The sequence below is a fragment of the Struthio camelus genome, chromosome 4 (genome assembly GCF_040807025.1).
Source record: "Struthio camelus isolate bStrCam1 chromosome 4, bStrCam1.hap1, whole genome shotgun sequence".
NCBI lineage: Eukaryota > Metazoa > Chordata > Aves > Struthioniformes > Struthionidae > Struthio > Struthio camelus.
In genome coordinates, this window is record NC_090945.1 from 71376373 (window position 1) to 71398700 (window position 22328).

The following is a 22328-nucleotide window of genomic DNA, read 5'->3' on the forward strand; positions in this document are numbered from 1 at the left end:
CAGTTGTGTTCAGTTGCAGAGTGAAGGAACTATGTAACATTTGTTTATGTGCGTGATTTTCTTTTGTAGACTTGTGAAAAAAATTCGTTAAAAGAACTGAAGCATAATCATGGGAAAAGTGAGATATCTAAACCTCTTAGAAGGCTTTCGGAATCAGTGCATTCAACTGACGAAAACAAAAGTGATTCTAAAGTGGAGAAAGAACATAAAAGAAAGATGTCCACCACTCTTCAGGCTGAAGGAAGCCAGCAGGACAGTGAAATAAAGGATTCAAAAAAACAACTGGATAGAGCAGAAGTTAATACTGAAGAACTACAGAAGCAGAAATCTCTCTTTAAAAATGAAAAACATCCCAAAAAAGATAGTGATACAGAAATTCAACATATCAGAAATACTACCAAAAAAGAGGCCAAGTCTTACAGAGATAAAAATGAAAAGGAGAGAACTGCTTTGGAAGATAAACCTTCTTTAAAGCACAAATATAAAGGAGACAGCATTCATAAAACAAGTGAGGATATTGAACTCCATTCTTTTGAGAGAGGCTTGAAAGGAGAGGATGGTGCTCAGAAACATAATCAGCAAATAAAAGTTTCCTCAGATGACAAATCTGAAAGAAAAAATAAACACAGAAGTGAACGGAAATTATCAGTAACTGGAAAAGATGGAAAAAATATTTCTGAATGTAGTTTAAAAGCTGAAGAGTTACTACGTAAAGATACTAAAAAAGACAGACATCTTTCAACAGAAAAATCAAGAGCAGAATACAAATCTAAAAGGTCCCTGAGTGATTCTAGGCCACAAAAGGATTCCATAAGTGCCTCAAAGCAACCTGCTTCTGCATTGCACAAAAGGAGCGAAAGTTACTCAGAAGATAAACATGAAATAGATTCACCTAACTCTGATTGCAACTTGAAACAAGAAGATAACGTTCACAAAGATAGACGACGATCTAAGAGCGTTGTAGAAGACAAGTTTTTGTTAAAGTCTAAGTCAAAGTCTCATAATAAACAATCCAAAGCAACTGAAACAGAATTACAGGAAAGCTTAGCAAAGCAAGAGGCTGGTCAGAAACTGGATAAAGATAAAAGCATGGAAGAGAATGACTCAGAAAAGCAACACAAATCCAAGAACGAAGATAAAATTTGTGAGGAAAGTGGTGTTGTGTTTGAGTTTGAAAGTGGTGTACAGTCAACTCAGGGATCGCAAAAAGACTTTAGTCACAGAGTTAAGTTACATTCAGGAGAAAGAGGATCTGTAAAAGAAAAATACAGGAGTGATAAAGATGCAGGCAACTCCAGACTAGAAAGAAAGTTCTCTGAAGGTCACAAAAGCAGAAGCTTAAAGCATAGTAACAAGGAAATGAAGAAGAAGGAAGAGAACAGTAAATTAGAGGATAAAGACGTTAAAGAAACAGATAGCAGTCATGAAAAAGTTTTGGGCATCATAGTGGCAATAGATAAGAAATCAAGTAAGAAGATATTGTGTGAAAATAGAAAAGGCAATACATCAAACCAAGATATGCAAGCAGGAGAAGAAAAGCAATCAGCAACTATAACCAGTCATACTCCAGCCCCCCAAAAGTCGAGTACGAATAGTGATGACCTGTATTCTGCCCATGAGAGAGAGCTGATGGAACTTGATTTAGAAGAAGCAAAAGTACAGGCAGTATCTAAAATCGAAGGAAAAAGTGTTCATAATTCATTCCCAGCCATAGACGCCAAAAATGCAACAAAAGAAAAAATATCTCTCCCAGTTTCAAATATGGAATTAAAATGCAGCTTGGCAGATCTTGAGGCTTGTGAATCTCAGTTTCTGGATGCAATTGAAAAAACTGTTAAACAAGAAAACATCCCTGATAAAGACACTGGTGCCTTAGATACTTTGTCCAGACAAACTTCCATGGATCAAGGACCCAATAAACAAGGGGCTTATCAAATGAGCATTGTATATGAAACAACTGGTAGAATCTTGCTGAATGCTCCCAGTAAGGATCAAGCTTCAGAAGACAGCAAAAAACCAAAGAATTTTAAAACTGTGATAAATCCTAGTGTAGATAATGATCCTTTGGCAATTAATTGTTCCAGACAAGATGCTGCTGGTGTGAAGTCCATGGATATGGATACCTCAGATTTTACAGATTCCTTGAGTAGTGTGTCTAAAGAAGAATGCCCAAATTCAGATGAGACTTCTTTGTTTAAAGATGCTTTCATTTTGAAGAACAATGCAGCACAGGCTGTGTACATGGAACAAGGTGGTGCTGCACTAAGTTCTTTTGTGAAAGATGATGGCAATTATGCCCTGATGGACAGCACAGAAAAAGATGGTGAAGTGCCCCTACCTGATGAACAGGCAATGGAAGGCAGTAGAGCTGATTTACGTAGTCAAGAAGATTATGACAAAGCAACTAAGTTAGAGAGCCCTCAAAGAAGTGAGTTTAAAATGAAAAATGAAAGCTTGATAAATGACGTAACTGAAGGTTGTGGAGATGCAACAGCAAAAGAATTTGTCCTAACAAACCTAAAAAGAAAGGAAAGAGAATGCTTGAATACAGACCCTTCTTCAAAGGGAGAAAGAAGCATGATGATGGATATCATGAAAAACAATGCGGTGCATGATGCTGGTGGTATGATTCAATCTTCCTCTGTGTTAGCGCCCATAAGAGTTCCAGAAGAAACAGTCAAAGAGTCTGTTATAGCTAGTAGAGAAGAAGGGACTGGCATGACTGGCATGGAAGATAAAAATGAAAGCAATGCAGTAGGTACCAGTGCAGGAAGTAATAAACTTAGTTTGTTGCACAGCAGCCTTCAAACAACTACGGCCACTGTAATAGGAACTAGCGCAGAAACAATGGAAAGCACTGTAACAGCCTCTAGTACAGGAGAAGGAAGAGCTGAGGGAGCATCACATTCTGAAAAGGAAAGTGATGCTACAACCACTTGCTCAGAAGAAGAAAGTGAGGTGACATTAATTTGCACAAGCATAGAAGCTGATGAAGGCTTCACAACAGGCATCTGGGTAAAAAGTAGTGAGGGAGGCAGTTTCATCACAGGAACAGATGTTGGTGAGTGTACTGTCACAGCAGCTGAAGAAGGCGGTAGTGGTGTTGTCACTGAAGGGTTAGCAGAAAGTGAAAGTTTCCTAACTAGTACAAAAGAAGAAAATGAAGAGTGCAGTATGGTTGATGCAGAAGAAAGTGGTAAAGGTTCAGTCAATGCAAGTGGAGTAGAAATTGAAGACAGTGTGAATAGTGCTGGAGTGGAAGAGAAGGATGATGCTGTAACTAGTGCAGGCTCTGAAGAAAAGCGGAAAACTTCAGCTTGTGGAGATGCTGGCAAATTTGAAAGTTCCGTATCCTGTTTAGGTGAAGTAGAGAGCGATGGTGCTGTAACCAGTGCAGGGACAGAAACAGGTGAAGGATCCACAAGTGATGACAATTCAGGTGAATTTAGTAGTGGCATGACAAGAGCTGGCCAAGTGAAAGAACATGAAGGTACTGTGACTTGCACAGGTGCAGAAGAAAGAAGTCGTAACTTTATAATCTGCTCAGTGACTGGTACAGATGCCCAAGGAGAAAGCGCTGTAACGGGTGCATGTACTGAAATAGACACAAACAACAGTGCTACAAGTGGAACTAGTAGTGACAAATGTGAGGATACTATAAATGGTGAAAGTGCAGTGACCAGCACAGGCATAACTCCAGAAGATGATGCTGAAATTTCAGCAGTCTGCACAGGGCTAGAAGACAGCAATGAAGGGTTTGCAGTTTGTTTGGATGCTGAAAAATGTGAAAGTCTAATGGACAGTACAAGAGCAAAGGAAGAAGCCAACGTCACTATGATCAGTGCAGGCCCTTGTGATGATGAGGGTTTTGTGACTAGTACAGGCTCAAAAGAGGAGGATGAAGAAGATGAGGGTATTGTGACCAGTACTGGAAGAGGAAATGAAGAAATTGAGCATGCTTCTACTTGTACAGGAATGGAAAGTGAGAACGCACTAATTTGCATAGGTGCAGAAGAAGGCGAAAGTTCCATTATCTGCATAGTCGCTGAACAAATGGAAGCAGAGTCAGGAGTGGCTGGCACGAATATTAATAAGCTCACTGTTGACAGCATGACAAGTGTGGAGAAAGAAGGTAGTCATGGCACAGCCGGCAAAAATACTAAAGGGATTGTTGAAAGCAGCGTAACCAGTGCAAGTACTGCAGAGGACGGTGCCCTGACAGCACATACGGGAGAACAGGAACATGCCCTGACTCCATTAGATGCTGAGGAATGTGAGGGTCCTATGACTAGTGCTATGACAGTGCAAGATAAGAGTCAATCTGGCACAGTAGAAGAGCATGAGAATGCCATGATGTCCTTTGGCAGCAGAGGACTTGATGGCTCTATAAGTAGTGCAGTTCCAGAGGAAGATGAGAATTCTCTTATTCCTGCTGACAAAGAAGAAAAAATTAAAGGTGATGTTATCTCTACTAGTACAGTGGAAGAAAGTGATGCTCCTTTACATTCAGCCATGGATGCTGAGGAAGGTCCACTCGCTGTTGTAAGAGCAAATGAAAGTGGGGAAAGCTCTATGGTCTTAATAGATGCTGAAGAGACAGAGGTGCCCATGCCCAGTACAGCTACAGAATTTAAAGAGAGTGTACATGCTTTTAGCAGTAAGCAAGAAAAAGATGAGTGTACTATGATATCCACAAGTATTGTGGAGGAATTTGAGACTCCGATGTCGAGCGCTGCTGTTGAATATGATGGCCAGCTCCCCTCTGTGAGAACAGAAGAAATGAATGAGAATACTGTGGTTTCTATAGATATGGAAATATATGAGGTTCCTATGCCCAGTGCATCCAGTGCAGGAGATGATGACGAAAGTCACCCAACTGCTAGTGGTAAAGAAGAAAAAGATGAGTGTGCTATGATTTCCACAAGCGTTGTGGAAGAACAAGTAATTCTCATGTCTGATGAAGTCACGGAAGAGGCAGTTCAACATATCTCACACACAGAGTCAAAAAATGAAACTGTAATGATCTCTACAAGTACAGCAGAATGTTTTGAAGCCCCAATGTCTAGTGTAGGTGTGCAAGATGAAAACAAACTCACTGCCTCAGAAACAGAAGGACGATATGAAGCTGCTATGATCACTACAAGTGTGACAGAAGAATGTGAGATAGTCCTGATTAGTGCAGCACCACAAGCTGAAGGTCAGCTCATTGTAGCAGAAGGAGATGAAGACGCCATTATCTCTCCGAATGCATCAGAGGATTGTAAGATTGTGGAGACCAGTGCAACTGTAGAGGAACAGTTTGAACTAGCGGCTTTCAATGCAGATGCAAAAAGCAAGGGTTCTGTGATTTTTGTGGGAGACTGTGGAACTCCTGTGCTTAGAGTTGCCACCAACAGTGAAGATCAACACACTGCTTCGAGTATAGGAGATAAAGAAGAAGGGGCAGTGATCACTCTGAGCACGATGGAAGAATGCGATAGTCTCTTCACCTTTGCAGTCATAGAAGAAAGTCAGCTTGCTGCTGAGAGTACAGAAGTAAAAGATAAAAGTGAGCAAATTTTTAATACTGCTAACCAGATTGAATGCATCCTATCAACTACAAGCCCAGAAAAAAGTAATAATTCTTTGCTTGTCATTGGTAGAGAGAATGAGACCTCTGATAACATTGTGAAGGGAGAATCCTTAGCATCTCAAACCACAGCAGAGAATGAAATCACAGAAACAGATGAAAATTCAGTGAACCTTCTTAGTGTAGCTGAAGCCCTTTGTGTGGAGATTAGTACGGAGACTGCTGTGAGTGCAAGCCCTTCCACAGAGGCAAATGAAGATGATGAGGAAGCTGAAGATGATGTTTCACATGAGGATGTTGCATCAGGACTCTCTTGTGTGATTTCAGAAGCAGCAATGGAGAATGAAACCCTGAGGAATATAAACTATAAATTTAATTCAAACTTGCTATTGGAAAGTGATTTTTCTGAAATAAGGACTCCACTGCCTAGGGCACAGGCTCTTTCCTTAGTTTCTCCAAATGCAGTGACTGTAAATACCAACCATGGTGAAGTGACTATAGAAGCAGAATTAGGGGGAAAAAGTGACTTCTCTGTGTTGCACGTGGAAGAGCTATATGAAAGTGATGACAAGACGAACTTGGTCAAAATAGATGATATTGGAATTGAAGTTACTTTCCAAAAAAATAGCACAACCTTTAATTCAGGTGAGGTTTTCTTTTTTCTCTTCAACTTTATAAGCTGCTACGAATAAATACATTTTACCATGAGTAGAATTGGAAGTAACTGTAGACTGTTTAAATATATTTATTTCTGTGTAGGTTGCCAAGTAAGTGTTAGTGCTTTAAACATTTATCATCAATTTTTAAGTAATTAAGCATGTGATTCTTTAAGTGTAGGAGTGATTATGGATGCATTTCACTTGGACATCTCTTCAGCATTTTAAAATGGTAACTTCTAAGTGGTTTTGAAAGTTGATTGGCCACCCTTAATCATAACTACAGATTTTCTCCTAATAGTTATTTAATGGTCTTACTCATTCTTTTAGGTTGAATTTTATCTTGTGGATACACTTGAAATAGAGTCTTGCTTCATGTTACTAAAAGAATCTTGCTTCATGTTACTAAAAGAATCTTGCTTCATGTTACTAAAAGAATCAGGTAGTGATACTAAGTAAATGAATGCTTGGAGTGAGCAGTGATTTAGGTGCCTGTTTTAAACCTAAAACTGAAGTTATAATAGTATGCAACATTAAGATTGTCACATTTTATTTCCGTATCAATATTTCTAGAAGCTAATGTGAAATGAACTTCCACGGTTGCTAAAATACTGTGTAATGAGCGTCCTACTATTTTCAGCCTTTCTCCATTTTGATCCTTCAGAGTAATTAAAGCCCCAAGTTTATGAAATAATATGTTCTGTAGATGCCATAATGAATTCAAAATTAAAACTTCATTATAAAATTTGGAGAAAATAAACTGTAAAGGAGGTAATAGAGAAATCCATTTATCTTCGTTTAAACGAAAGGAAATTGAATTATGTTGGTCAAGTACTGCTGTTTTTAAAACTTTTTGTTCCTCTCATGTCTTTGTCACTGCCATTATTTCAAAAAAAAAAAAAAAAACCACTAAAATATTGTAATGTGAGTTTAGGTCCAGATTTACAAAGGTATCTAGTTGCTTTTGTTGATACCTGTGATGAGAAAGCTCACTGCAGGTTTTGGGATTTTAGAAATCGGTCAGGAAAAGATGCTGAACTAGCAAATTTGAAAAACGTTATTCAGTATTTATACAACGCAGGCAAGCATGAGCAATGAAAATGTAAACTGCCGCATTTAGATATTTCTGCCTTGGTGCTTTGCTCAATCCGTGTTGTCTTTTGATGCAGCTTCTGTGACCGCCAATGGTAATAGTAGATTAGGTAATTTTAGATTAGGTAATTTTGTCGACTGTAACCACAGCTTAATCATTTCAGCTTCTGAAATAGGTGCCTAAAAAGGCTGTGGAAGTTACATGAGGATGCCATTTGCTTTTCAGTCATTATAAGCATACTGCTGTTCCCTTATGAGATGAAATGGGTGAGGTTCAAGATTTTATAAAACTGCTATCTTTGGCAGTAACAGGAGCTATTGAGCTCTCAGGCTTTATGGAAATCAGGTAATTTGAGTGGTAATGCCTTGTAGATAAGGCTTTACATGTAACTGTCACTTAAAAATATTATTCTTTGTATTAACTTTTAACTATGCATTTATTTATATAAGACAGAATTTCAAACAGTAAGTTACGTCAGGAAACCTGTTGGTATTCTTAAAGAAAAACAAGCAAAAATACATTCAATTTATTATAGTCAAAGTTAGACACAAATAAGCTGTGGTAAATTCTGATAGCCCGTATTTTCCAATGCTTTTATACTCAAGGAAAACACAGATTTGCTTGTGCTCCTGCGGAAGCCAAGTTATTTTTTGAACTGGTATATTCAGAGTTATGCTCTTGTATCTGTTGCTCACAAGAAGGGATTAATTTAATGTATCATGGATGGAATAGCATCCTACAGCAGCATGAGATAAATATAATGTGACATAATAATCTTAACATATTTTTATTTAATTAGGCAATAACGCAGCTTTACCAAACTTGGCGGAAGAACTAGAATTTGAAACTAACTTGAGAACTGAAGAGGTATTTATGTTATTTTATAAGTTTTGACTATACTCTTTCTTATATAATTATACATCTTTTTAGGGTGTCTTACTGTACCTTTTGATTTGTGTGAAACAAGAACGTCATTTGAACTTGGAAACGTTCAAAGGATCGTTTTTCAGAATACTTAGCTGTGTTTTTTTTCTAAGCAGCTGGTGTTTGAGTGGACTGTCCATGTTATTCAGTGGTAGAACCAGTCACCTCTTTTAGCCATGTCTCTTCAATGGCCATAATATCCAAGTGTGTGTTTTGTTTTTTGGGTGTTTTTTTTTTTCCAGAATTACTCATACTGTGAATATGCTGCTTGTGATAGCACTTGTAAAACAGTCATACATTCTTAACACGGTTGACGGTCATGAGTTCGATGTCTTGAAATAATGAACATGCACTGCTGTTCATTCGATTGTATCACTTTTATGCTAGCCTTTAGATTCGACCATTCTGTGTGCATTTGAAGAAGGCTTGCTGCAGTTTTGCATTCCAATAACTGCAATTCGTTATCTGTAGTTGCCGAAGACTAGGGCATCCTGGATGATACAGGGCACTGGAGGCCAATACCAAGCTGAAGTTGAGACTGTCCATTTGTGCCTGTGCTGTGATCCATAACGGCTAGGAGTCCACAAGGGTTAATTCATTCAGATGCAGGAGGGGGTCCACGCGTGCTTATCATGCCAAACCCACATAATAATCGCTTGGAGGGGGAATATGGTTCAAAGACTCTCAAATACCTTTGAAGGTGTCACCTTTGGATCCGGACAGGGTTATCGGCCAGACCAGGGCAGACCAGTTGAGTATTTCTGAGCCGTGGTTTTGGTGTTTGGGATCGTGCTTCAGGAAAATCTAAGTCAGCTTCAGTCTAGTGGGTTTTATTAATCTGAGTTCAGTTGCTCGTGCAAATGGCTGTGGTGTTCGCCAGCTTAAGTTGGTCCTGAAGTCAGTATGGCCAAGTTCACCTGGTATTGCAAGAGTTTGCAAAGTCCGGATCTGACTTCGTGCTACATGAAGCTGAGCATGCTATCCATGAATCTGTACTATCTGCAACCTGAATTTAAAAAAAAAAGCCACTAAGAGTTGACTATACTTTGTTATGCATTGTATATATGTATTTTTCTATATGTGTGAACACTTCTAAAATAATTCTCATAATCGTAACTTCTCTTAGAGTGGGAATAGCTCCTTGTAGTCCTGAGTTTCTCTTCAGATCTCCTTGTTAAACTAATCCATTGTTACTGCATCAGTTTTAACTCTGAGGTCAAGCTTAGGGCAGTGCATTATTTGTCAGTAATGCGACTAAGCTCTGCTGGAGTCCTTCATTAATATTTGTACTGCTGTCTCATTAGAAGACTTTGAAGGCTTTTACTGTAAAAATCTTGTGATAACGTTTTCCTTTACAATGAGGGAGGGGAGTGAAACGTACTTCCATTTTGGATATCTGCAATATTTTTGTCTCCTTTCACTTTTGTTTAGCCACAACAGCATGAAAGCCCGAGAAGTGAAGGTGTATATGTGGAACTTCGTACTAAAGAGTTTCCAAAAGGTAGATTTTTATACTGATAGCAGTTTACATTTTCATTCTGCTTTGACTGTCACTCATGAGTTTCTTTGTAGATTAAACATATGCAGTGTCTAGAGGGAGTGATGCAAAGCCAGCAGAAACCTTCTTGAAACCTTTTTATTGGGCTTATGTGGATTTGGATGGGAGGGAGGTCCTCCTCTTCTTCCAATATGATATATTCAAAGAGGGGTCAAAAGTGTATAGTATTTAAAAAAAAAAAAAAAAAAAGACTGTTAACGTTCTACCTAAAATCAATAAATAAAAAGAAATAAGTTTTGTGTTCAGACAAGATACAGAAGCTTCCGCAGAGAATGGCTTTTTTTTTTTTTCTAAACTTAGAACATCCTTGTTTCTGGTGTTGTGACAGGCCCTTTGAGGATGTGACAACAGTAAGTACTGTATGACTAAGAGTCTTCAGAGAGAGATTTTGCAGGGGGGAGTCTTGCTCTCTGGAAGATGAAAGTATTTCCGGCCATCCACTGAGATTTGAAGAGCGCTTATAAATAGGTAATCACCTAACCAGGAATCTAAATTAGTCAAATTGGCTCTGTGCTGAATAATTCCTTTGAGAGGCACTAGATTAGTCTTAAATGGGGGAAAAAACAATCCTTGTCTCCCCCAAAATGCGTTAATTTAAAATGTGTTGCAATTGTTTGGCTTCCTGTTAAAGCAGGAACAAACCCCTACTTTGTTCCCATCTTAATGGATTTTGTGCTCCAGATGCTTTACAAGTATGTCTATAGCAGTAGCAGATGAGAGTTAATCTTCAGTTAACAGAATAACAAGCAAAACTGAAGTGAATTCCATGAGGTACCAGCAGTACTGCTGTATATAGAGTCCAAAGAGGTTAAAGATGCATTTCCTCCTATGGAAAGTTGCAGCTGAACTCCTGAATGCTAGAAAGGGACACACTGAGATATAAAGCTTACTTTTAAATCCTGGAGACAAGTATACTGAAATAAGCATTCACCAAACAAAAGACAGGACTTGGCAGTAAGGTGAGTTGCGAGCCCTGGTATAATTTTAGAATATTTTTATTCTTGAGATAGATCAAATTCACATACCTGGTTTAAAGTTGTAATGTTCTCGTGTAAGTGGTGAAAGACATGCTTTGCTCACAAAAAAGAAAATGTAAACCCTTGAGAATGGGAATATGATCTTCAGGACAGCGAATCCCAGACTGTAACAAGTTTCTCTTTACTGTGAGGTTTCTTGGAGGTGCCTGGAAAACTGTGCCACTTCAGATCATTCAGTCACCCAGACAGACAATAATTAACTTTTAAAATGTCCGGATTGAATTAACTGTGATAATCTTGTTTTGTGTAAAGTGTTTAACAGAAATTAATTTGTTGTGTAAATAATGTTGGAGGTGACAAACGTTGAAGAACGACACTTTGTTACTCTTGGTAGAGTGTTTTTCTCCACCACCACACAGTAATCTCACTTTTTTAAAATATATATGTGTATTTATGTATATGTGTATATATAAATATATTATATATAGCTCAACGTACGTAAAAGGAAGTTGTTTAAAAGACAAATGTGTGTCCTGTCATGAGTATGAACAGCAGACACAGTAGTTGAGTAGTCCAAGATTCCTTGGAATGTAAACATCTCATTGCTGTTTGAGTGGGTAGGATCTAGCTCTTCATTTGACACCACTTTAAAAATTGAATGTTGAATTGAATGACCTACAAATTATGTAAAATATATAGATTGTTTTACTGGATCATAGGCTTATGTTCTCACTGCATGCCTGGAATGTTTTAGTACTCTAGTGTTTTAGTAATTTTTTTTTTTTTTAAATGAAAATACTAATTCAGTACCTTTACGGAGCAAACTTGGAACAGCTTTCTAAAGGATTCTCGCTCTCACTCATGTGCTCTTTTGCTCACGCGCACGCTCTCTTTCTCGCTCTTTTGTGCACTTTCGCTCCTGCCCTCTCTCGTTCTTTCGCGCGTGCTCTCGCTCTCTTTTGCTCTCATATGTAAATATACAAAAATAACATTCTAAGATGCACAATTTCCGAAAAGCAGAGAGAACCCATCAGCTCCTATTACTTATAAAGAACTATTTTCTTTGTTTTTGTGACAGGGAAGGCTAAAACTATGCTTTCTCAGAGTTAAGCTTTCGATGCAGAGTTAAGCTTTCGATTTGCCAGCAATCAGACAACTTCTGTATGTGCATTGTATCAGTTGCAGGTCTTGTTATCAGAATTATGCAAGTTTTCAATTCTCTGCCAAACCTTGTGGTACAGCATCGTTTTCAGTGTACTTTATTTCATCCCGTGATCTACCATCTCACTTGGTGACATCAAATATGTGGATAGAATTGTGACCTGTTCAAATGCTAGAGCTATCCTGTATTTGAAATTCCAAAATCAGCAGATATTTCAAAGATTGTAACACCATGGTTGCCTATATTTTAGCCATTAAGTGATTGCCAGCTGTCCTACGCTTTGGAAATCCATATTCTTTATTTTAGTTTGTTCGATTAAATATCGTTATGGAAAAGATAAAGTGCTTAGCTGCTTTTAATTTACAACATTGAAGGTAAGTTGCATAGTTTCAGAGAGATGACATAGATGATACTTTACTCTTGCTGAGCTTTTTTTTTTTTTTTTTTAGTAGACTTGCAGCAGAGGAATATTGATGTGGAAGAAGAAACTATTCGCGTAAGCTCTTGTTTTTAAAATTACTTTCTAAGCTGTGCTGCTTTTCTTGTACTTGCATTTTTATTTACATTAAATATTCTCTAAAGGAAAATGTTTCTTATATATGCAGAGCCTATGCGTGTTGAGATTGTACAGCTGTGTTGGTTGATGTCTAATTATTCTTTTGAATTTTCCAGTAAATACATCTTATATCATTGTGTAATACGACTATTTCAAAAATTGTTGGATTATCCTCTTCAAGAATAGAGGACAAAAAGGAGTGTATTCGAGGCTTTGATCAGGACTAGAAAGCTGTTTTTTTTTTTTTAATGCAATCCGCTATCTTTTCATAAGAACGTGGAGAAAGAATAGAAGTGTGTGGGTTTGGGGTTTTGTTTTAAGACAAATTACTTTTCTCTGTGTTATGTGATAATGTTTGTTGGTCACGTTTCTGGTTCTAGTAAGATACTGATTTTCTTTCTGCCTGTAGGAAAGTGTTGTTCTTTTAAATCTAAAACTAATTTAAATAAATTACCATGCTCTGCTACTTTTAAAACATGTAGTAGGGTGCCTAATTAAAACTGAGCACTTCTTTTTTTCATTAAAAGTAGCAGTTAGAAATTCTGAATGTACTAAAAGTCTGAAGTTCTTCCATGACACTGTCCTGTAGTAGGAACAAATTCTTTTTTGTGTTAACTACTAACTTTCATTTTAATGCATCTTGTATTTGAAAGTAGCAAGTAGGAAAAACTTTTTCCATTCTGTTTCTGTAACCTTTATGGGAAAAAAGAAGGTAGGGAGTTATTGTTCTTTGTATTTTATGCCTAGGTGGAAAACATGGATCACCAGATAACTGAAGAACATGGAAGGAGAGGAATGAAATCTAACATAGCGGATATAGAAAAATGTAAGTGGTACATATTTACATAAATCTATTTAAAGCTTTTCTGCTGGAAAACAAAGTTTTACTGAAATCAGTCCATTTAGCCAAAAAATACTCTTTGGAGGAAAGGCTGGAGGGAGAAATTCCATACTCTAAAAAATTGTTCTTTCCAAAATAATCTTTAATATTTCACTTCATATATTTGATGAAAATATATAACAAATTTAATTACTGCCTGGAAGAGAATTCTATAGTTGCCGATTGTGAGCATAAATGAACAAACTTTCCGTTTTATCTTTAAAATAATTAGTAATGTTGTCCTTCTATGTATATAATTATATGAAATATAAAATTTAAATTATTAAATAATTATATAATACATAAACTTAAGTGTATTCAACTAAATATATTCATATATCTAAATATTTTTATATTATGTACATATAAAAACACTAAGAAGGACTACAAAGCTGAGGAAAACTGAGCATCAGGGAAGACTCTAGCCCTTCATTACACTTTGAGGCTAGATATTTCCTAATGTTAGACTGCAAAGACTTAAGTTTTACTGCAACGTTTTATCTGTCTGGAAGCAAGAGGTGAGAAAGAAGCCAATCTGTTGAATGTCATGATTATTTCTAAAACAATATACTCATTTAATTATTCTGTTGACATAATCATTATGAGATTGACTATATAATATCTATGCAAGCCCTGCCCTCAATTGCAGCTAAAACTTTTAGTAAAAGTTTTTGCTTTGTTCTCCAGAACAAATAAAGATGAAGTTTACATTAGACTAACTGATAATGTCATTTCTTTGATTCTTTTGCTTCTAAGAATGTTGATTGGTTGAAGTGATTTAGTAAGTCATGCAGTGTTCATTATAGTGTTGTACACAGCATTAACTGTTTTTGTGGTTGAGTTGCGGCTATGATTGATGTTTGATTTCTCTGTGTGGTATCTCTCAAATTTCAATTTTAAGGTCACGTTTCTGATTTAAAAAAGAAAAGCACTGCACGTGACAAACAAGAATCATAGAAGTCTTTTTATAACTATTGTGTTTCTTTTTGAAAAGAGTTTGACATAACTTTCTGTTAATATAAATGTTGCCATTTTGTAAATAAGGTGCTACTTTAAAAAATCTTTTGGGTCGTGCTAGTGAGGCACTGATATAAAAGCAGGATCAAGTTGCAAGAAATGCAGAAGGCACTCCTTAAAATTCAAACTGTTATTTTTTTCAGGCAACCAGCTGGTTGCTCGGGATGTGAGAAAAGATGATGAACAAAGTCAGTGTTCCAAGACAAAACCTAATAGCATCAAGGTATTTTGATTTTTTTTTTTCCTAATGCTGTATAATTGTAATGTAGATAATACTCAAGTCTCAAGGTTTTTATTTCTATAGCCATTTATTTTGGGAGGCATTTTCATTATTAACTGTAAATTACTTTTGTGTTGTTTTGAACATAAAACAGCTATGACTAGAGAATGATGTTTACTTTGATGTTTACTTTTTCAAGGGGGAGTCAGTTAACAAAATAGGCCTCTGTGGTATGCACAACCTCTGTACAGTACCCACATCCCTATGAGATACATAAGGCAAATTTGCACCATAGTTATGAGTTCAGCAACCTCGGGGTTATGCTGATCAGAGATCTGCAACAGGGTATCAGACCTTACCCGAGTCCTGGGTTTGCAGTGATCCCCTTCCATGTAAAACAGAATTCAAGTTAAAATAGATGTTTCTTGTAGGATTGAATGCAGAATACTTTGAATTATCTCACCTGTTGATCTTGATGAAGGTACTTGGCATCAGAGTTTTTAAGAGACATTACAAGGTCTTGATGAGTGAAATTTAAAAAAAAAAAAAAAAAAAAAAACACTTATATAGTTAATATAAGTACCTGACAATGATTTTGGATTTGTAATAAGGTCCTCTTTTCTTTTTTTCTTGTTTGAAAATAATGCAGGAAGTTATTTCAGGTGATACAACAGAAGTATCTGAAGAAATTGATGTAAAACGTACACCTCCCAAAAGTGATGTGGAAGAAAAAGGTAATGAAAATGCATTTTCAAGGCAATTTCCTGAATCCGTACTGAATGGTAATTTCTTTTACTTTGATTGAGTCTGAGATAACAAAATGAGAATCTCAATCCTAGTCAAATATTTGTGCATATTCTATAGTTGCTTTCTGCTCTATTACTGCTATCAAATAATGCGTTATTTTGCGGTCCTTTAACAGGGAGAGTAATGTTGATGTTCTCACTAGTGGTAGCCTGACCAAGAGGAGTAGTACACTGATACCACTAGCCCACTCTGCTATTGTTGCTTCAGTATGTGGCCTGGGTAGGGCAGTCCATCAGAAATAAATAGTTGGCTGGGGAATAGGACAGTCAGGGCGCAGGACAAGAAGGACTCTTCCTAACTCTGACCACAAATAAGAGATGCCCTTCCCTTGGAAGAACTGTGACATACTCGCCTTTAAAGCAGTGCTCTACTTTCTGTAGAGAAGCCAGTCAGGAAAGAGTAAGTTGCACTGTTGTAGATGATTCATTAATTGCACTAAAATAAATAAGTAGAGATGAAGTGTCCCGAACATATGTCTGCTCTGATGTGAGGTTAGTCCACCTTCATGTGAATAGGGTGAGTCTCTTTTCCAATATCAGTTGCCCTGTTAATAGTTTTGTCTCTTCAGTGAGCCTATTGAGAAATCTGAAGCTGATTTGCAGTACGTTTTGACTGTATCCTCAGCTTCCCGTTTCGTGGAATGTGCCAGAAAATGAAATAGTGGCTTGTCTTTATCTTGCCTTCAAGCTGTTGTTTTTATCTTAAATTTGAAGTCTGTGACTATGCCAGTGAAGTATCCTCGTAATCCAGTATATTGGTGCAAGGCAAATCAAGTTTTTATTTTAATAGGTGTTTCAGGAGAGCTGAGTTTTGGACCATTGAGTGAAATAGTGCTTTTAAAGGAGTGCCAAAACTGATGTACCTTTTCCGTTGTCTGAAACAAAGGGGTGCAATTTCTTTTGATTCGATTTTTATGTGTGTGTACAGATGAATTTATCACCAAGCAGGAAACGACTGAAAAAGTGAAGCAGAATCTAGAATCGAATGCAAGTTTGGTAGAGGTGAGTGGTCTTCAGTTAACTAACTGAGATAATGCAGGTTTGCAGTGAAAAAAGTACTTTGTCTTCCTATTTTGCTGACAACAGTAATAAAACTTTAACTTCACTGAAACAAAAATAGCTGTGAAAATTTGTCTGTTGGCACTGTGAAGTACCAATCATTCATGTAATTCTCTGTCACAAAGTATAAACTCACAATATAAACCATCAGTGGTTGATTATTGAACTAGAAGTAACTCCCTTGCTGCATTTATAAGTACTACTACACTGTCTAGAAAGTAATCTGAAGAGGCATTGATGTAAAGAACTTCTTTTAAAATGTACTTCAGCCACTTTTCTTCATGTTCCAAAGCTGTCAGTACTAAGATTGCTCCTGAAACCCATAAACATGGGTAATTTAAAATACCTCTGTTTTTAAAACATAGTTGATCACTTCTTTTTCTTTATTTTGTCAGAAAGTAGCACTTATGACCCAAAACTGTATCAGTCTAGAACACGCATCGTATCAGTTTTGGAGCAGCAGTAGGTCCGAGTTCTGATACTTTGACTACTCAAGGCTTTGCAAAAAATATTACCACTCACAAACGTTTAAACTCTTTGTATTATCTTTTAGTCACATGTTTGTGGCATATTCTGCAGTGGTGTATGAAAAAGACTGTCTGAACCCAAAGAGATGAAAATTGTTGCTTGGCTCCAGAAATGGACAACTCGGTGCTCAAAAAGACATTGCATTTCATCATTTACTTTTTTGCCTCTAAATTGGAAATGGGAGAAGACCTCTTAAAATGTAAAGAGTAAATTGCTACATTCATTCACTCAAGGTTTGAGTCAAGTCAGTAAGATCCATGGGGGAGAAAAAAAAATCACATTAGACTTCAGTAAATTTTGCATGAGGAACTTAACCCTCTTTCCTTATAAATAGGAGGAAGGAGTCTATTGTCAAGGATTTTTGTGATCTGAGCATCTGACCAATTTCATTACTTATAGGTTGCTTTCAAAGCTTAAACTTAAAAGTAAGGGATATTTTCTGCTAAAGACCCTGTTCCTATAGAGAACTTCAGCAATCTGAGCAATAGGATAATTAAAATACTGAAATAAGCTCTTCCTCAATTGCTAAAAGATGCAGCCTACACTATATGGCATTGGAAAAGGGACTTCTAAGATTTTGGAAGCTCTGAGTGTGGAAAAAGTATGGTAGGATTTGTAGGGCAAGACAGTATAATTTGTTAGACGAAGTGATGTAGTTGATGGGGAGGGAAAGAGCATTATGTTCTCAGCTATGCAGTGTGCCTGAGGCCAGCCACAGTTTATATATTCAGTAGCTTGTATTTTTTCTTTTTTTACCAACTCTTATCAATGGATTTCATAAAAATCAATATCTCTCCCTATAAAACCTGCCTCATTTATATTTTTAAACTTACAAGTGCTACTTCTGCTACTGTTAGGTTATGTCATTATCATTCTTTGTATTCTGTTGTTCAAATGGAAATCCCTGCTAAATGTCAGTTGTAGTAACTCAAGTATTTTTGTCCTTGCTTTTCATAGGAAAATCAACCTATAGTAGTGAAACGGAAAAGAGGAAGGCCTCGTAAATATCCCCTTGAACCTGTACAGCCTGGTGGTAAGTATTTCATAATATCTATATAGGAAAATAATGAAAATAGTCAACTTGCAAGTTCTGAATTCATATTTCTTCCCTCAGGTGGGGAATCAAAAGCTGATATGAGCACTGGGAATGTAAGTGCCTTTATTTTGTTTTGTTTGGGTGCATTTAAACACAGTAATTCAAGAGCTGTTTTTCTGTTTAACAGTTAATCAGTATTTCAGAAACATCTTATGGAACACTTGAAAATTAAGTTCAGTATAAGCATGCAAAGAAAATAGCCTATTTTGCTTGCAGAGTTCAGTTGTATTAGAAGATACTTTTTATAAAGTCTGATCATGGCAAATAGCCTGACTCAAGTGAATGTGGTGCAACATATTTGAGACACTATCTAGTAATATACTATACGCAGAATGGAGTTCTGGTTGCGTGTACCTGCCTCTTACTTTGTATCGAGAGTCATTTTGGCCTGAAGATCACGAGTGACTTAATTTAGAAAAACTGAGAATTTTGTTTCTCAGCTGGACCTAGCCTAACAGTAGCTCATAACGTCTGTAAAAGAGAATATTGTGTGATATAGTTGCATTGTCTATATTACAGTGTGTAGCATTCATTTAGAAGACAGAGGCATGCTAATAGCAAATTAAGAGCTCCTGAAATATACCTCTATGTTTTAAAGCTCAGCAATATCTTAATTTTCTAATCCACATGAAGGGCGTTCACTGCCAAGGAAGTATTCTGTTGAAAGTATTTTTGCAATCCAGTTGGATTACAGTGCAGTGTAATACTGAATCGGACATTTGTGGAATACGAGTAGTTGGATTTATTCTGGTAGAATGCTCTTCTCTCAGGAATTTGTATATGTGAGGATCAAAATTATTGCATAGAAAAGAGATGGTTTGAAAACAAAAAATTTTACTGGAACTCAGATTTCCTGTGTGCTTGATTGGTGAGGGGCCACCTTTGTCAGGAGCCTTGGGAGTTTACCTAGGATATAAATAGCAGCTGTTCTGGTCCCTATTTGCTGGATCCCAACTTTCTAATTGTTCTGCCCATGCAGCATTTCAGGCAGCCCTTTCAGAGTGCTGTCTCTTCAACGTGTATGGTAGAATTTTGTTTCAGAATTCTAAGTAAATCTTTTTCCTAATCCATTTTTAGTACTAATTCAATGAAATATAGTTTGAAATGTTGGAGTTTTTTTCAAGTAAGAATGAAAACTAATGTTAAAATCCCTTCTGAAATAGCTATACCTTGACATAGCTATACCTTGACACTTGGCTCAGGAACTTAATCTGCTTGTTCTAGTTTGACCATTTCCAAGGTCTTGTACCTCTTAGTGATAACTTTGACAGATTTGTCAGTCAGTTACACACTGACACTAGAAGGAGCTATCTCAGCCCTCCATCTGAAATGCTAAGGAAGTTTAGACATCCTAGTACAGTCCTTAAGTGATGAAACAACTGTTTGGCGTGTGGGTGGTTCTTTGGGTTTTGTGGGGTTTTTTGTCGAAGGAGATCATGTAATTATACACAGCTTTTTCTGTATTCTGAGTAAATACAAAATTCTGATCAAAATTCTGCAAATCTGCATGTATGATTACATAAAGTGAATGTACTAAATTATTTGTATAATTGGGAATTATTTTCAGAAATGCATTTGATCAAAACTGCTTTTCACTTAGTGTTATAGTAATGTTTCAAATTTTTATCACAAATGAGAAGGAATGCATGCTGCTGTGAATTCAAGATCAGAGATATAAAATTTCTGCATGCTGATTAGAATATTCATGTTTCTTGGATTTACAGATAGGCTCTAATATGAATGGAAGCAATTTTCTCCATTTATTGATACAATGCTGGATTTTTAGTGTGTGCTTTTTTTGTTTCGTTTTTAATAATCTTTTGTTTTAATTTCAGCAGCAGTCTCCGACCTTTGTGGGTAAAGGAAAAGCTCCTCAAACAGGTAAGCAAATTGACTGTCTGCTTTAACAATGCAAAGAAATGGTGGCAGATATGTAAGAGTGTTTTCAAGAAAAAACAGATGAGTCCTTCCTAAATGTCATCTCTGGTAGTCAATGTTATAACCTTGTGCATTTGAGTAAATAGTGAAGGCTTGTCCGTAATTTCTGCTAAGGTTTTCATTCGAGAAAAGAGCAGCGTAGTAAGAATGTAATTCGGCAGTACTGCTGTATCTTTAAGTGCTGATTAATACATTGAAGAATGTACCTATGCATTTGAGTGTGTGGATAGGCACATGGCAGAACTTCACAGAAGCGGGTGGGTACCCCATCAAACTGGTTCTTGGCTGCTAGTGACTGTTCTCCGTTTTTGCTTATTTCCTTTCATATAGCAAACATCAAAATCACAGTTACTATGTTAAAAGTTCTAAAATAGACATAGAGTTCTTTTTTTTTTGTTGTTCATTTTTATTATCCGTGGATGTGAGACTAAAGAGGTTAGTAGCAGCTTGAGGGGGTATTTCTTTCCCCTTTCGCAACTCTCTAAGATCCTTAGAAGATGATCACTTAACCTTACTTAGGAATGTACTTTTGGTGCGTTAAACTAAAATTAAATAGACAGACCAGATATTTTTGTATTTCTTTTTTTCTGTTTTTCTATTTCTTTTTTCTGTTTTCTTTTTTCTGTATTTCTTATTTCTGTTTTTCTGCGACTTGTAAGAGTCAGATTTTGTTGGTGAATTTTGCCTAGTAAATTTCCTGCAAATACAGTGTCTGAATCTGAGCTGCTTGTTTAGGGGTGTGTCTTTTTCTTTATAGCCATTCATAATATACCTTTTAAAATCCTTTCAGAAAGCAGATAAACTTGAAAGGAAGGTTAAAAAGTGATTTAAGAACAAATACAAACATTCAACATGCAACAAAATCTGAAAAAACAAACCTTCAGGAGTTTCCAAAAGCTTACGCTTGTACGGAGACATTATTCTGGCGGCACTGCACATATGGACTATTTCCTATTTTCGTTGCATTTGTTAAATGTCAGCTTTAATCTGTATACTTCAGAATTATGGTCTCTGGAGGGCTAGCTGATTGCATAGTGCTTGGTTTCTATCAACTGCAAAGAGAACAGACAAGAATGTGAGAAAGGTGTAAAAGTACATTCTGGGTTGCTTTTTATTAAAGAGGACAGACGCTCGACTGTTTACTTAAAGGTTAATTTAGTATGTTACACAACATGTAGTTTGCCAGGTAAAAGGCTGTTATGTCACAGTGGTATTGTGAAGAGTGTGAGTGAGTGGATGAAATATCTTACGAAACGCTTTATGTTAGAATTCATGTTTGAAAACCCCCAGCAGAGAAAGGAAAGCAAAGTGGAATCTGCCTGCGCAGTTCCCTTATTCTGGTAACTTTGGGATGTGCTGCACAAGGGTTTGTGATAGGGACAGACTGGCACACAGAACGGTAAGCAGAGAGCAGTACATTCAGTACAACTCATGCAGCTAAAGACAGCTGACTTCTCACAGCATCCTCCCATAACGCTTCCTCTGGTGTAAATACCCGGCACTGGAAAAGGGCTTTTCTACTAAATTTTTTTCTGAGTAAATAGAAGCAACTGATGCTAAACCTGAAGCTAAAATTATATTGCACTAGTTAGTGTTTACTGCTGTGAAATTAGTAAGACTTTAAAGACTATATTTATAGATAATTATTTTTATATTCCGTATGTTGAGGCAAAAGTACTACATTTTCACTTCCTGAAGAGCGTTCCTGCCTTTTAAGAAGGCTTGTGCTATACTTGCGTTCATTATTCTTAAGCCACAAAACATTTTGCTGTAAATTTGCCAAAACAAACCAGGATTTTAAAGTACCTGTATTTTGAACACAACAGAATTAATGAATGTTTTATATGTTACTTAGATTTAATGTAAAATGCTTTATACAGTGGACAGCCTTACATCTTTTACATTTATGTAAAAGTTTTCTCCCCTTAACTTTAATGACCAAAAAGATTGTTCTATGTGAATTTTAGAATATGTTTCTGCTTCTTGAGATCTATTTTTGGTCCACTGCATTGATAATATATCCTTCTATGTTCAAGCAGAAATGCAGTGATGGGTTAGAGTTTGTCTGTTCTTGTAGCTTTCAAACAGCAAAAATAGGAAGCAGTTTTATGGCAGGAGAAAAAAGTACAAATGTCTGCTTTTGTTTAGGTTGCTTCTGTCCTTCTGTTGCTAGGAATTGTTGTCTTGAGTGTACTGCGGATAATGCCAGCTGTCAGACACAAAAAGTTTTGAAAAATAATGTCTTTTTCTCATCATGGTTAGTCAGGGTAGAAGTGATGAGCATCCACC

The 22328-nt window shown here is 36.7% G+C and overlaps 1 protein-coding gene across 9 annotated transcripts in view; it reads left to right on the forward strand.

Annotated features, from left to right (window-relative positions):
* Nucleotides 1–22328, forward strand: part of BOD1L1 (biorientation of chromosomes in cell division 1 like 1) — a 40916-nt gene that overhangs the window by 10278 nt on the left and 8310 nt on the right. For 4 of the 9 annotated variants that reach the window (XR_011141097.1, XM_068943356.1, XM_068943350.1 and 1 more), the window contains exons 10-20: nucleotides 70–6214; nucleotides 8118–8185; nucleotides 9674–9743; nucleotides 12389–12435; nucleotides 13243–13321; nucleotides 14536–14615; nucleotides 15262–15346; nucleotides 16347–16420; nucleotides 17963–18038; nucleotides 18120–18154; nucleotides 19937–19982. Coding sequence is in view for 7 of the 9 variants with exons in the window: in XM_068943356.1 (XP_068799457.1) it covers nucleotides 70–6214; nucleotides 8118–8185; nucleotides 9674–9743; nucleotides 12389–12435; nucleotides 13243–13321; nucleotides 14536–14615; nucleotides 15262–15346; nucleotides 16347–16420; nucleotides 17963–18038; nucleotides 18120–18154; nucleotides 19937–19982 (6805 nt within the window). In the remaining 2 variants the exon portion in view is untranslated. The remainder of the gene's footprint in view (nucleotides 1–69; nucleotides 6215–8117; nucleotides 8186–9673; nucleotides 9744–12388; nucleotides 12436–13242; nucleotides 13322–14535; nucleotides 14616–15261; nucleotides 15347–16346; nucleotides 16421–17962; nucleotides 18039–18119; nucleotides 18155–19936; nucleotides 19983–22328) is intronic. The other 5 variants (XR_011141098.1, XM_068943357.1, XM_068943351.1 and 2 more) reach the window with 2 other exon arrangements.